The sequence below is a fragment of the Pseudonaja textilis genome, chromosome 6, assembly GCF_049901715.1.
Source record: "Pseudonaja textilis isolate UNSWEBS1 chromosome 6, rPseTex1.2, whole genome shotgun sequence".
In the NCBI taxonomy this organism is placed as follows: Eukaryota; Metazoa; Chordata; class Lepidosauria; order Squamata; family Elapidae; genus Pseudonaja; species Pseudonaja textilis.
In genome coordinates this window covers 49,505,132-49,520,283 of record NC_141995.1, presented here as the reverse complement: position 1 = coordinate 49,520,283, position 15,152 = coordinate 49,505,132, and the positions used below count along the sequence as shown (strand labels likewise).

Sequence of the window (15,152 nt, the reverse complement as noted above, 5' to 3'; positions counted from 1 at the left end):
GTCTCACTTAATAACATAAATGTTGGGCTCAGTTATGGCCGTAAGCCGAGGCTACCTGTATTTAAGAGTTTCATGAGCAATTAATTGGTGTAATCACCTGTACAGTTCAAGTATAAATAGAAATCTCAGTTTGGATCTGGCCTATTTAACTAGTAAGACCATCCCTAACCTCCTTCATGGAGTCCCTAACCCGTTTCATTTTCATAGAACTGCAATTATTGTTCCAAGTAGTCTTTTTTTTTTCTTTAACATATATTATACTATTGTTAAGGAGCAACCAGTATTGAGAAATACGATCTCCGTACCAATATGTGGACTCCTGTTGCAAATATGAACGGGAGAAGATTGCAGTTTGGAGTTGCTGTGTTAGATGATAAATTGTACGTCGTTGGAGGTAGAGACGGACTGAAAACATTGAATACTGTGGAGTGTTACAACCCCAAGACAAAAACGTGGAGCGTGATGCCACCCATGTCAACTCACAGGCATGGGCTTGGTATGTATAAATATTTGCACTTTTTGGTTTTTAAAGAAGTGTTAATGAGTTGAGCAGTTACCAGATTAACTCAAGTAAGCAATTATGGGAGCCGATTATTTTTGGTTCCATCCTTCCCAGGTCCATAAAATGAGGACCCACCTTGTTGAGGGCAACGTGCTGATCCTATAAACCATTCAGAGAGTGCCGTATAGCATTATGAGGCGGTATATAAGTCTTAAGTGCTGAGTGGTACGGTGGCCTAGAGGTGAAGCTCTCACCTCACAATCAGGAGGCTTTGAGTTCGATCCTAGGTAGAGGCCAATATTTCCCTCTGCACAATGAAAATATATCTGCTGAACAAAACTCCGCATTGGCAACAGGAAGGATATCTGGCCAGTAAATACTCAGCTCCATTCAATTGCCCAAACTATATCCCACAAGGGATTATTAGGTCATTAAAAGGAGATGATATAAATCTAAGTGCTATTGCTATTAAGCGTTTCGAGTAATAGCCAACATTATGAATATTAAACTTACTTGATTTCTCATGTTATTTATACCCTACTTGAGAACTAAGTTGTGGATACAGTCCTCCTTGTGGGCATGTGCATCTCCCTGGAGAGATTTTATGTTCTCTGAAAACTTGTATGAAAATACAGAGATCTGGTTTCCCTTTCAAGAATAGAATGAAATTGAATCGAATTCCTTATTGGCCAAGTGAGAAAGCTCTGCTCCAGGACTGAGCAATTTGTGATGTTTGCTTTCTTTGAAGGAGTAGCAGTATTGGAAGGTCCCATGTATGCTGTGGGGGGACACGATGGTTGGAGCTACCTGAACACAGTAGAAAGGTGGGACCCACAGGCCCGTCAGTGGAACTTTGTGGCCAGTATGTCAACTCCAAGGAGTACAGTGGGTGTAGCAGTACTAAGCGGAAAGTAAGTACAGAGAACCAAAACGTAAGGCTTTCTGGTGCAGGAAGTCCTCGATGTACGACCAGAATTGAGCCCAAACTTTCTGTTGCTAAGCGAGACCGTTGTTAGGTGAATTTTGCTCCATTTTACCACCTTGCTTGCCACGTGAATGACAGGAGTTGTCAAGTTAATAACATGGGCTTTAAATGAATCTGGCTTCCCCTTTGACTTTGCTTGTCAGAAGGTCACAAAAGGTGATCACAAGACCCTGGGAATACTGCAACCGTCCTAAATATGAACCAGTTCCCAAGTTTTGATCACATAACCACAGGGCTGCTGCAACTGTTGTATGTGTGAAAAACAATCATAAAGTGACTTTTTTCAGTGTTGTTGCAGCTTTGAACAGTCCCTAAATGAATGACTGTAAGTTCAGGACGACCTGTATTCTTAGTGCTGCTGTCAGAGCTTCTTCCTGAAACATTAGGTATATTGTAACTGTAATTTATGATAAATGTTTTAATACCGCTTCATGTACAATGGAAACCCACAAGTTTGGGAATATCCTATGGCCGTGATGGCAAACCTATGGCACGCGTGCCACAGGTGGCACGCAGAGCCATTTGTGTGGGCGCATGGGCCCCAGCTAGACTTACCTGCACTGTGCATGTGTGCGCCTCGCAGCTGGCTTTTGGGCCATTTGAGGCCTTTTTTGGCCTCCCAGAGGCTCATGGGAAGCCTCTGCAGCCTTTGGAGGCCGAAAAATGGGCTTGTTTTTAGGCCTCCAAATACCGGAAGTGACAAAACCAGAAGTACTGGAAGTGACAAAACAGCCCCATTTTTTGGACTCCAAGGGCTGCAGAGGCTTCCCTTAAGCCTCTGGAAGGCCGAAAAAGGCTTCAAACGGGCCGGAAATCAGCTGGGAGGCACGCGCATGTGCAGTGCAGGTAAGAGGATAGGGGGTGTTGTGCGCACATGCACAGGGGGGAGCGGGGCACTTTGCATTGTGGGTACCGGCACATGCGCTTTTGGCACACCACAACAAAAAAGTTCGCCATCACTGTCCTATGGAATCAGAGGAAAATTGGTGGAGGGAAAGAAAAAAAAATCCCTTTGCATTTAGTTGCCAAATGAACAGATTCTACTTCATGAATCGTTTCCACTTCTGAACTATCTGTGGAGGAATGTATGGAAAAAATTGTTTTCAGATCCAGAATTTCCCTTTGTTCAGTCCCGTATTGTAGATCCCGGGAGTCTCACAACATTTGGCTACATTTTCTGGGAAGCAAGTTATGGGAAACAACGCGTGATAAATTGCTCCAATTTCAAGTTTATATTCCACCTTCGGCAATAGGGTCTCACACGCACCTTTTCCCTATATAAGGCGTTAAAGGCTGATCTTGTTCAGCAGAATAAAGAATTGTTAGAAACCTGGAGAGGTTGCTTCCTCCTGATGAACTTAACTTGCGAAACATTTGCAATGTTGCTTTTCAGACTTTTCAAACATTCACGTTATTATTATTATTACTACTATTATTATTTTCCTGGATCCATAATTCAGGGTCAGTTTGAACTTTGCCCCATTCTGTTGTGCATGGGTACGGATAGCTTAGTGTTAACCCTCTCTTAACATTTCTGTGGTCGTTCACAGGCTCTATGCAATAGGTGGACGAGATGGGAGTTCTTGCTTGAAGTCCGTCGAATGCTTTGACCCGCACACGAACAAGTGGACCCCCTGTGCTCAAATGTCCAAACGAAGAGGGGGCGTGGGAGTAACGACCTGGAATGGCTTCCTGTATGCTATCGGGGGTCATGATGCACCAGCGTCTAACTTGACGTCAAGACTCTCTGATTGTGTAGAAAGGTACAGTCCCAATAAACAGTTAACTTCGCTTAAGCTCGAAGGCTTGACACAGTCGTGGTCAACCTAATAGTTGCTGTTTTAACCATTGAATTGTGTCAGTTAAAGGTTACTTGTACACTTCTACAGCCCTCCACTTACAACAGTTCATTTACCATGCGAAGTTACAACATCCCTGAAAAAAAGTGACTTACAATCATTTCCCACACTTAATGACCGTTGCAACAGCCTCTTGGTTATGTGCAGTGGTGGGATTCAAATATTTTTATTACTGGTTCTGTGGGTGTGGCCAGGTGGTCATGTGACTGGGTGGGTGTGGCTATGTGGTCATGTGATGGGGGCAAAAGTTTTTTCCCCTTTCATAGCAGCCCCCCCCTGCGCTTTGTTTTTGGCCCAGTGAGCCAAAAACCCCAGGAGGGAAGCCTCCTGGAAGCAAAAACGGGGCGCAGGGGTGCTGTGCGGCATCCTCCCGTGCCCTGTTTTAGCCTACTGGGTCTCAGGGAAGCCTTCTGGGCACCAAAAAAGAAGCATTTTGAAGCCTTCTGAGGTAAGAACAACAGCAGGTGGGGGAAATTAGCTGTGCCGTGCGAATTAGATTAGCTAGAAGCCAAGAAATTGATGATTTCCTGCTTTCTAGCTAATTAAATCGCGTAGCATAGTTGATTGTCGCACTGATTGTCGGGAATACCGGCCAAACTGGTAGCATTTTTTTTACTACTGGTTAGCCTTACCTTTCGTGGGATCATTCTTTCACAAAAAATCAAAACGGGTTTCAGGGGAGCAGTATACAAACACATGCAGATATTTTTGTTGACAGTTCCTCAATGAAATAAAATGGAAACTTCTTATTTTTTTTTTCTTTTTTTTAATCAGATACGATCCCAAAACAGATATGTGGACTGCTGTGGCATCAATGAGCATCAGTAGGGATGCGGTGGGAGTCTGCCTTCTTGGAGATAAGCTGTATGCTGTGGGAGGATATGACGGACAAGCCTACCTTAATACAGTAGAATCATATGATCCTCAGATAAACGAGTGGACACAGGTAATGTGGAGGTTAAGAGACCTGGCCAACATATCTGAGATAATGGGGTCTTTGGGCTTGTCTGAGCTTCGCTGCTTTCCTTGCAGACATTTCATTACCAAAGTAGGTAACGTCATCAGTGCTGGGAGGGAGTGGGCAGAGTTCGAACATGGTCTTTTGTTTCTTTTAATTCAAGTATCCTGTTTTTTTAAAAAATATTTTTGCTGAGTTTTCAATTTTGTATTAACCGGTAGTCCTTCACTTAGAAGAGCCAGAACCGAGCCCAAAATGTATGTGACTAAGTGAAAAATTTGTTAAGTGCGTTTTGTATTATGTTACTGTACCTGGTTCTAGGTGGGGGTTCTGTTGTGGAGCGAAGGAATAGACGAGGCTTAGACCAGAGCATACAACTAACAGTCTTTATTCAGGGAATAAAGGGTTGTCGCGTCTGCTAGCTAACAAGGCAGACTGCAAGCGAACAACGGCTGGCTCTGCTCGACAGCCGGCTTTTATAGCCGACTGTCAAACGGAGCCAACCAATGGGAGCTGCTGATGCTCCCGCTCAAACAGCGGACCTGGTTGGGAACTCCAACCAGTCCTAAAGACATAACACTCCTCCCCCCTAGCTGGGCACATGCATAGTCTTTGAGGTATGAGGGTGGACTTCGCTGGCGACCGGAACGTCGTAGCTCAGGGAGACTGCTGGTGGGCATCGAGTCCCTGGAGCAAGACTCCGAGGTCGCCGGGATGTCATCTTGGTTTGGCGTTGGATCCTGGGAATGAGATGTCTCCCCTCGTTCGGGCTGGCTCGGCAGAACGTCTCGGTCTGGGTGGTTGGTGTTCCTGCTGGGTGGATGTGATGGAGATTCGGGTCGGCAGTCTGGGTCCGTTCTCGGCTCACTCAGTTCGAATGGGGATGTCTGGTCCCTCAGGAAACTCCCTTCTGGAACCTGGGCGAGGACTTGAGGGCTGGCTGGTGGATTCGGCTCACCGCTGGTCCGGTCGTTCCGCCGCCTGCGTAGTTGGTCCAGGTGCCTCCGCCACACGCGACCGTCCTCTAATTGGACCCGGTAGGATCTTGGACCGGTGATAGCCACGATCTGACCTGGCACCCACAATGGATTCCCTGTGTAGTTCCTTGCAAAAACTGGGTCCTGCAAGGCAAAGTCTCATACCTGGCTGTCAGATCCCAAGGGGGTATCAGGGCAGTAATGAGGGTGCAGCCTGTCAAGAGTAGTCCTTAAACGTCTCCCCATTAAGAGTTCAGCCGGGGATTTGTTAGTGCTTGTGCATGGAGTTGTATGCTGGCTGAGGAGAAAACGGGATAACTTGGAATGCCAGTTTTCCTGACCGAATCTGGCTAGTGCCTCCTTAGCCGTCCTGACTGCTCTCTCCGCCATCCCATTACTAGCAGGGTGAAAGGGGGCCGTGAGGACGTGTCTGATGCCCAGATTCGTGACATACATGCTAAATTCACAGGACGTGAACTGCGGCCCGTTGTCGGAGACTATCGTGTCTGGAAGCCCATGAGTTACAAAAAGTCGGGTCAGGGCTTTAACAACTGCCTGTGTGGTGGTCGTGGGGAGCAAGGCAACGTCTATCCATTTAGAATACGAATCCACAACCACCAGGAAAGTTTTGCCATGCACAGGCCCGGCCAGGTCGATGTGTAACCGTGACCATGGGGCATTGGCGCTTTCCCACTTAGTGGGTGAGGCTGTTGGTGGGGCTGCCCTAGATTCTTGACAGGGTTTACAGGAGCTTACCCACTCTGCGATCTGATCGTCCATCCCGGGCCACCATACGTAACTGCGAGCCAATGCCTTCATTTGCACGATACCCGGATGGCCCTCGTGCAGCACCTTCAATATGGGCACGCGAAGAGTGGTTGGAATAACGACTCTGGTACCCCACAGCAGGCATCCCTGGAGTTTTGATAATTCCTGTTGACGTGTTTTAAATGGGACAAAGTCAACTGAACACTTTGTTTCCGGCCACCCCCTCCCCACCCAGTCCAGAACCTGGGCGATTATTTTATCTTTCTTGGAGTGTGCCGCGATGTCATCTGCAGTCACAGGTAGCTTAAGTTCGTTGACTTCGAAGATTGCGTGCACCGGAGCTGGGTCCTCAACTGGGGTTGGCAAGGGGCAGCGGCTGAGAGCATCTGCGTGGCTTAGAGTCTTACCGGGGCGATAGACCAGCTTGAACTAATAGGCCGCCAGGAACAATGTCCATCTAGTCATCCTGGGGGACAGTACTTGTGGAGTTTGCCTGTCCACCGATAAAAGTCCCAAAAGTGGCTTGTGATCGGTAATGAGTTCGAAATGGTGGCCAAAAAGGAATTCGTGGAATTTTTTGACTGCCGCTACTGCAGCCAGAGCCTCCTTATCAATCTGGCTGTAGTTTCTTTCAGTCATGGAAAAGGTCCTGGAAAAAAAAGCAATTGGCGCCTCGGTGCCATTGGGAAGTCTGTGACTTAGGACAGCTCCTATCCCGAAAGGGGATGCGTCAGTGGCCAAGACCAAGGGAAGGCGTTGGTTGAACTGAATTAAAACGGCGTCAGAGGTGAGCAGAGATTTGATCGCTTTAAATGCATGGGATTCTTTGGGGCCCCAGTGCCACGGAGTGTCTTTATCTAATAACCTGTGTAAAGGTTCAGCGACTGAAGCCTTGTAAGAATGAAGCGTAGAAATTTAATAAACCCAGGAAGGCTTGTAGTTCCGTTTTATTGGTAGGTGTGGGTGCCTCGTGGATGGCTTTTACTTTTGACTCCACTGGGTGGATGCCTGAGGCGTCTAGTCTGTATCCTAAAAAGTCCACCTGTCTAGTGGCGATGGTGCACTTCTCCCGTTTGAGTTTGAGACCATGCTGTCTAAACTTCTCCAATACTGCCCTAACCCTCTGGAGGAGCTGGGGCCTGTCCATAGCTGAGACCAAAATATCGTCAAAGTAGGGGACTACTCCTGGAAGACCTTGGAGAATTCTCTCCATTAGTGACTGAAAAATACCTGGGGCTACGCTAACGCCGAATTGGAGGCGTTTACACCTGAATGCCCCTCTGTGAGTTACTATGGTTTGTAAGTCTGCTGTGTGGCTGTCGACAGGGAACTGCTGATATGCCTGTGACATGTCTAGCTTGGCAAAAATGGTGCCGGGTTCGAAAGTGTGCAACAGGTGCTGGATGACTGGGACGGGGTATGCGCTAACCTGGAGATAACGGTTAAGGGTCGTCTTGTAGTCAGCACAAATTCTCAAACTACCGTCCTTTTTGAGTGGGGTGACTATGGGGGTCTCCCACTTGGCGAAATCTGTGGGTTCAATTACCCCTTGTTTGAGAAGTTTGTCTAGTTCCGCGTCTAATTTGGGGCGGATAGCAAAAGGTACTCTACGGAATTTCAGGCGGACAGGAACTGCCTGGGGGTCTATGGAGAAGGAGATGGGTGTGCCATTGTAGCAACCCAGCTCGCTACTGAAAACATCAGAATAGTCAGAGAACAATGTGTCTACATCAGAAGTTGAGACAGCATGAATCCCTGTTACACTAAGGCCAAGAGAGGGGAACCAATCTAACCCCAAAAGACTAGGGAGGGTACCATTAACCACCACTAAAGGCAAATGGCCTTTGAAGGTTTGGAATTTAACAAGGAACTTGCCTTTCCCGAGGACAGGGATGTTCTTGCCTTGATAGTCTCTCAGGGTGAGGTGGCACTTTTGCAGCTGCTTCCTGGTCAGTCTGGGTTGAATCTTTTTTAGCGTATCCCAGGAGATGATTGAGAGCGCTGAGCCGGTGTCCACCTCCATGGTGCAAGGTTTACCTTCTAGGGAGAGAGAGAGTTTAATTTTATTTGGAGTTTGGGAAGTGTGGTTGGCGTGGTAACACGTGTAACAGTCTTCTACTTGCCTTTGGAGGCTAGAAGATGAAGGAAACTTCTGGGGAGGAGCGCGTGCTGCCTGGCAGACTCTTGCAAGGTGACCTTTCTTGTGGCAGTTTAGGCAACTGGCGTTTCTAAACCTGCAAGATGCCCGGGAATGGGAACCCCCACAGGTTAGGCACAAAGGGATCTGTTGTGGGCCACTGCTGTTTCTCTGCCTCGCTCCTACCTGTGGCTGATTCAGTTGCTTGAGGCGATGGACATCTGAAATTTCAGAGGGGTCAGTTTCGCTCATCACCTCCTCTGAGTGGACGGTGGAAGTACCAGGCTTTGGTGCGGTGCCCTGAATCTCAGCTGCTGACTGGACGGACAGTTCAGCAGCTAGGGCTTCATCCACCGCTTGGGAAAGATTTAGATCTTTCCTGGCCAGCAGACGTCGTTGGAGCCTCTGATCTCTTACCCCGCAGACGAGTTGGTTGAGAAGCATGTCGTCTAAGTAATTCTTGAATTCGCATTGAAGAGCGGCTGTTCTCAGGGCGGCCATGTACTGGTTGATGGATTCTCCCTCGGCTTGCTTCCTCATCCTGAACGCGTAGCGTCTTGCGATCTGGGAAGGTTTAGGGGAGTAGTGGTTCGAGAGTGTTTCTTGTAGCTCACTCCATGGAACGTTCTTGATGTCACGTGGTGCAAAAAGTGCCGTGGCAGTGTCGAAAACTGCAGCCCCGCAGTAGCTAAGGAAGTACGATTTCTTCCTATGCTCCGCAGCGTCGGCTAACCCAATGGCATCGATGTAATGGCTAAAGCGATTTTTATAGGAGTCCCACGTCTCCTCGTTGGGTTTGAATGGTTGAAATGCCGGGTTGGCGTTCATCTTGGGCCTCGGTGTCGTCGGTAGACCGGGCTATCTCTCTGGTTGGTCATGGCCCTGGGCTGCGCTATCGTGAGTGCTGGCGGTTGTGGCTACAACGCCCTCGACTCGCTCTGTGACTTGGCCCTTGCAAGGGCAGCCTGCGTTGCGCTCTCTGCGCTCGTTGGCGGCGGCAGCTAACAGCGCTGTAACTGACTTCAGCTTAGTGATAATAGTTTGGATTTCGCGCTCTCTGGGGAGCGTTGGCGACTGTGGCTACAGTGCCGTACTTCGCTTGAGTAACTAATTCAAACAACAGCGGTTTGAATTTCGCGCCCTCTCGGGGGCGTGGGCGGCTGAGATCTCAGCGCCGTGACTTCAGCTCTTTTCGCAGCGGATGAGCTTGAGCTTTCAGTGCGAAGCAACTGCGGTTCGCTCCGCGGCTTCGCTAGCGTGACTTTCAGCTTTTTTGGATTTGAGTGCTTCTGGCTAGCCTGCGGTCATATCCCATCCTCGTCGCCAGTGTTGTGGAGCGAAGGAATAGACGAGGCTTAGACCAGAGCATACAACTAACAGTCTTTATTCAGGGAATAAAGGGTTGTCGTGTTTGCTAGCTAACAAGGCAGACTGCAAGTGAACAACGGCTGGCTCTGCTCGACAGCCGGCTTTTATAGCCGACTGTCAAACGGAGCCAACCAATGGGAGCTGCTGATGCTCCCGCTCAAACAGCGGACCTGGTTGGGAACTCCAACCAGTCCTAAAGACATAACAGGTTCTTTGGTCTTCGATCATAAATATTTTAATTAACTGCGGAATCAAGCTTCCAGAAAACTTTTATTTTTTTCAATATACGAGAAAGGACCTGGTATTAATAAGAGGCAAAAAATGTCCACATAAGAGTCATATGAGAAACTCAACTGTAATTTAAATTTGAAAACTTCCTTTTACTATTCCAAGTGGGTAAATTCTGGACTATGTTCATCCGACTCAGAAATTGAATAAAATTTATTACAGATTTTTAGTTTAGCTTAACAGGATAGATGTCAGGATTCCGGCAGTTACTCCAATTAAATCATGAGCCTCGAGCCACACTCCCAAAACTAAAAAAGATTTATTTGAAGGTAACATTCTACATCCGGCATTAACCTGGGCATGCCAACTCTTGAGATACATAATTCGCTGTCACCCTTGATCCTGCTTCCCCACCCACCCACCCCTCTGGGTGTATCATCCAAGGAAACACGTCCACAGCCAAGAGTCATCAATCATGCTCTCCAATTACACTGTTGCGTGGCAGAAGCTTCAGTCATCTAATCAGTCTCCGAAGAAAAATAGGAATGGAATGTACTTTCAATCCCACCGCTGCCTGCTCTTTGAAACCCTCCCTCCCCTTCTTTCTGTTGTCAACTATAAACGTGTACAAAATGTTTTACGAGTTGACCATAGATTTTAATAAGGGTGGGGGGAATCATAGCAGAAACTTAAATGTTATATTAAGAGAAAGATTTTTGTGGAGTTGCTGAAAGATTGAGAAGCGTATAAATTCAGTAGAGGATGGTGATCATGTCATGATGATCGATCATGATCCGATTTAACTATTTCTGGAACTGAGGTTTAATGACAGATAACAGATTCTGAGGTCGAGCCTAGTAGATGAGCTCTTGATTCTAATTGGGCTTTAATTTGAACAAGGACGGTCTTTTTAAGATAGAGCGGAATGGAATGGAACGGAAATGAAAGGAACAGGAACAAGAACAGGAACAGGAATAGGATAATGGGAAATGGAATGGAATGAAATGGAATAGATTAATGGGAAATAGAAATAGAATAGAATATAGAATAGAATAAAATAGAATAGATTAGATTAGATTAATGGAAAATAGAAATAGAATAAGATTAGAATATAGAATAGAATAATGAATAGAATAATGGAATGGAATGGAATGGAATGGAATAGAATAGAATAGAATAGAATAGAATAGAATAGAATAGGGGAATAAAAAATAGAATGGAATAAGGGAATAAGAAATAGAATAGAATAAGGGAATAAAGAAGAGAAGAGAAGAGAATAAGGGATAGAATAGAATGGGATAAGGAATAGAATAGAATAAAATAGAATAAGAAATAGAATAGAATAAGGGAATAAAGAATAGAGTAGAATAGAATAAGGGAATAAGAAATGGAATAGAATAAGGGAATATAGAAGAGAAGAGGAGAAGAGAAGAGAATAAGGGATAGAATAGAATGGGATAAGGAATAGAATAGAATAAAATAGAATAAGAAATAGAATAGAATAAGGGAATAAAGAATAGAGTAGAATAGAATAAGGGAATAAGAAATGGAATAGAATAAGGGAATATAGAATAGAATAAGAAAAAGATTAGAATATAGAATAGAATAGAATAGAATAGAATAGAATAGAATAGAATAGAATAGAATAGAATAGGTGAAGAATGGAATGGAGTGGAACAGAACGGAACAGAATATAGAACGGAATGATAAAGAATATAGACTAGAGCTGGAAGGACCTTGGAGGTCTTCTAGTCCACCCCCTGCTCAGGCAGGAGAACCTATACCATTGCAGATAAGTGATTGTCTAGAGTCTTTTTAAAACACTCCAGTGATGGAGTGACCACGATTTCTGAAGGCAAGCTGTTTCATCGAAAACCTTCTCCTCTTTTCCAGAATATTTGTGAATCGTATCGATAATTTTGTCCTTGATTCTTTTTCATTCTTTTCCTCTTTCAGGTTGCACCATTGTGCCTCGGAAGAGCTGGAGCTTGTGTGGTGACTGTCAAACTCTAGTAGTGAAATCATGGTCTCTTCTGTAGACTCTTTGGTGATTTCACCTCCAATTATTAAAGCATAAATACGTCAGGTACTGTGTATCTTCGCAAGGCAAAGAGACTGACCTTAAATCTTATTTGTATAAAGGATTTTTTTTAAAGGACCAATATTGTGTACTTTTTAAAAAAAACCATATGAACAATGTAGTTCATGTACGCATCTATATGTGTTGGTAATGGAAATACATTACGGATCAGATAGCATGTTTCAAGTGCATAAATCAGAAAAAGAAGGAACAAAAAGGGCACTCATTTTGATTGTTCTGGAGGCACAAAAGGAACTTGTGTTGTTCTTTGCCCTCTAGCCACAGATTTGCAATTCCCTTTTATGTCCTTTTGCAAGACGTAAGAGGTAAGTTTTGCTTTGTTCCAAATGCTTCTTTTATTGTTTGCTCTCTTTTTTTGGTGGGGACATGGTACAACAAACCAAATGCAAAGGAAATATCAAGTGTACTTCTGATTTGAGAAATGCCGTACCTCTGATGCCTATGCAGGTACTCCTTGACTTATGACCGTCATTGACACCTCCCAATATTTTTGCTGCTAAGTGAGACATTTGTTCAGTGAGTTATGCCCCATTTGACGACATTTCTTGCCGCAGTTGTGAAAGGGAATCAGTGCAGTCGTTACGGGAATTGACCTTCCTTGTCAGAAGGTTGCAAATGTTCTGACCCAGGCTTTGTAAACCGTAAATATTAACAAACTTGTTTAAAAAAACACCCTATTTTATTGCAATGCTGGGAATTGTTTTCATTCCCAGCCGGAAGTAATCTCAAACAGTCCCCCAAGATAAGCACACACCTTTCAGTTCTGTGAAGTGCTGCCAAAAACAGAAGTATCAAAATAACTAGAAAAGAAACCAACCAAAGTACAAAAAAAACCAACTGAAGTTCAAGGAGCTTCAACGATGACTATGAACCGACCTAACTACTTTGCTTCCTGCAAAGGTTTCATCATCTTGGCCTGACTTTTATCCCTTATGGGAGGAGCAATCTCCTCCCAGCTTTACTCCCGAGTAAAGCTGCTCTCACCTTCTAGTAGCTCTGTGCACATGTGTACTGGGAATAAGCTCCCCTGAGTCCTCTGCCTCACTGCTGCCAGACTCCGGAGGCTCCAGAGGCAGCACTCCACTCCCAGATGGTCCTGGTCCCATCTCTGCATCGGATGCAGGATCCGAGTCCTATCCAGACTCCTGGACTGGTCCCCATTCTTCCCCACTGTCCGATTCCGCTGCTGTCTGCACCGGCTGCCGGCAAACCACAACAGCAAAAGGGAACTGCAGGGACCTGAGGACCCTGCAAGCATCATAAATACGAACCAGTTGCCCATCATCTAAATTTTGATCACATGAGCATGGGGATGCCACACATGGTCATAAGTGTGAAAAATGGCCGTAAGTCTATTTTTCAGTGCCATTGTAACTTTCAGCAGTCACTAAATGAACTGGGTGTAAGTCAATGACGACCTGTAGTTTTTCAGAGAGCTGCTGCACTCTTTTCTCTTTAAACCGAAGCCTTATTTTAATTCTTGTCCTATGCTTGGACATTGGTTACGGAGTATATTTTTCAAGCACTTTCCCATCACTGGGTACCCTGTGTCTTGTTAGGAAGTTTTACGTAGCCTAGAAATAATCCTGCCTATCTTGCCAAACCGTATTGTCACTTTATGGATCACTTCTTCAAAGAAGTTGCAGTAAAAGAACACTTGATCAGGCTGATTAAAAGTGACTCATGATGATGATGATGGTGATTATGTATTCCAAAACATTCCATGATTATTGACCCTAAATGAGACGTCTCCCCAGATTTTATATAGGCATTGACAGAGTGTTATTCTAACAGCAACACAAAAAAAATCAGGTTTGGCCCTATGTACATTTCAGATGTTCAGTTACATTTCATATCAAAGACTGATCGATTTCCCTAAGATCAAATTTCTGTAACTCAATTTTTTCATATTGTAGCGATGTCTCTGTAGATTTTCACAATTATGAAATATTTGGATGTTCCAACCTGCTCTCAGCATTTTATATTTTCTTTTGTGCCTTGTTTTAAATGCTACAGGTAGTCGTCGACTTAGTGACCACAGTTGAGCCCGTTGCAACGTAAGATGAGTAATTAAGATGGTTAAGTGAGTTCCGCTCCATTTTATAACATATTTTCCACAGTCATTATGTGAATCACTTCCATTGTTAAGTGAATCTGACTTCCTCATTGTCTCTTGTTTCCTCTGTTTGACCCTGGGATATGTAAATACATGCCAGGTGCCTCAAATTTTGATCGTGTGACCACAGGGATGTTGCAACTGCCATAAGTGTGAAAACTAAACACGAGTCACTTTTTTCCAGTGCCATCATAAGTTCGAAGAGGTAGGCTGGACTACACACAGAAGCAGTTTCTGCACATGGCTCAGTTACTCAGAAGTAGTTCCATTGCTCTCTTCTGTTGACCAGGCCACCATTACTGCATCCTGCAAAAAGACAAGAAGCGATGCAGGTCAAATGAAGCCAACACTAATCCTCGAGGCAAAGGCGAGTCCAGTCCAGGAGGCCAAAACAGGTTCCCAAGGCAAAGACAAATTCATAGGCAAAGTCCAAAGTTGAAGGCAAGGACATACAGCAATGTCGTTCCTAGCATTGCCTTCCATCTATCTGCTGTGCTAAATAGCCAATTTCTGGTGCAGACCATCGCCTCCTCGCGAGTGATCTGGCTGACTTTTGCTGCTCCCGCCTTTTCTCTGCCCTACATGTTCTTGGATCAGGTGCAGAAGGCAGTTCCTCATCCTCATTCCTGCCTGGCTGCAGTTGCATGCTTTCCCCACCTGAAACCTCAGAGTTGTCCTGCTGCAGCTACCCTTCAGCCAAATCCCTCTCAGAAAGGCTGACTCCCCTCCTGATGTGCCAGGACAACTGCTTCATCTTCCTCTGAGCTGATATCTGGAGTAGTATATGGGGAAGCATCCAGGGTAGTCGTCACACGTTCTCCTGGCACAGCTCTTCTACATGCCACGTATGGTCCACTTGCCACTACTGCACGCTGGTTTATCCTGTCTGGATCCTTTTGTGACTCAGTGCCAGCCAAGCACCACCGTCCTTATAAAGGAGGACCCCAGAGGGGCTTCAGATCACAGGAGGCGCTTTAGTTCAGGAAAGAGCCTTTCTCCTTCGAACGGAATGGTGGGAGCATTTCCCAGGCTTCTCTGAGCCAGGAATGAAGACATAAAGGCAGCTACTGGATGAGAAATTTATCTTGTTTATTCGAGTTAGGAACAGGACAAGGCTTGTGCAACAGACTGGCACGTGGTGGACAAGGGCTAA

General features: G+C 45.5%; 1 protein-coding gene across 4 annotated transcripts in view; it reads left to right on the top strand.

Moving 5' to 3' along the window:
* Positions 1-12,066, top strand: part of KLHL5 (kelch like family member 5) — a 40,216-nt gene extending 28,150 nt beyond the window's left edge. For all 4 annotated transcript variants that reach the window (XM_026699848.2, XM_087936564.1, XM_087936565.1 and 1 more), the window contains 5 exons: positions 272-496; positions 1,251-1,413; positions 3,038-3,250; positions 4,121-4,292; positions 11,739-12,066. In XM_026699848.2, coding sequence (XP_026555633.1) covers positions 272-496; positions 1,251-1,413; positions 3,038-3,250; positions 4,121-4,292; positions 11,739-11,795 — 830 coding nt within the window. In that variant the 3' untranslated portion in view covers positions 11,796-12,066. The remainder of the gene's footprint in view (positions 1-271; positions 497-1,250; positions 1,414-3,037; positions 3,251-4,120; positions 4,293-11,738) is intronic.
* The last annotated feature ends 3,086 nt before the right edge of the window (positions 12,067-15,152 follow it).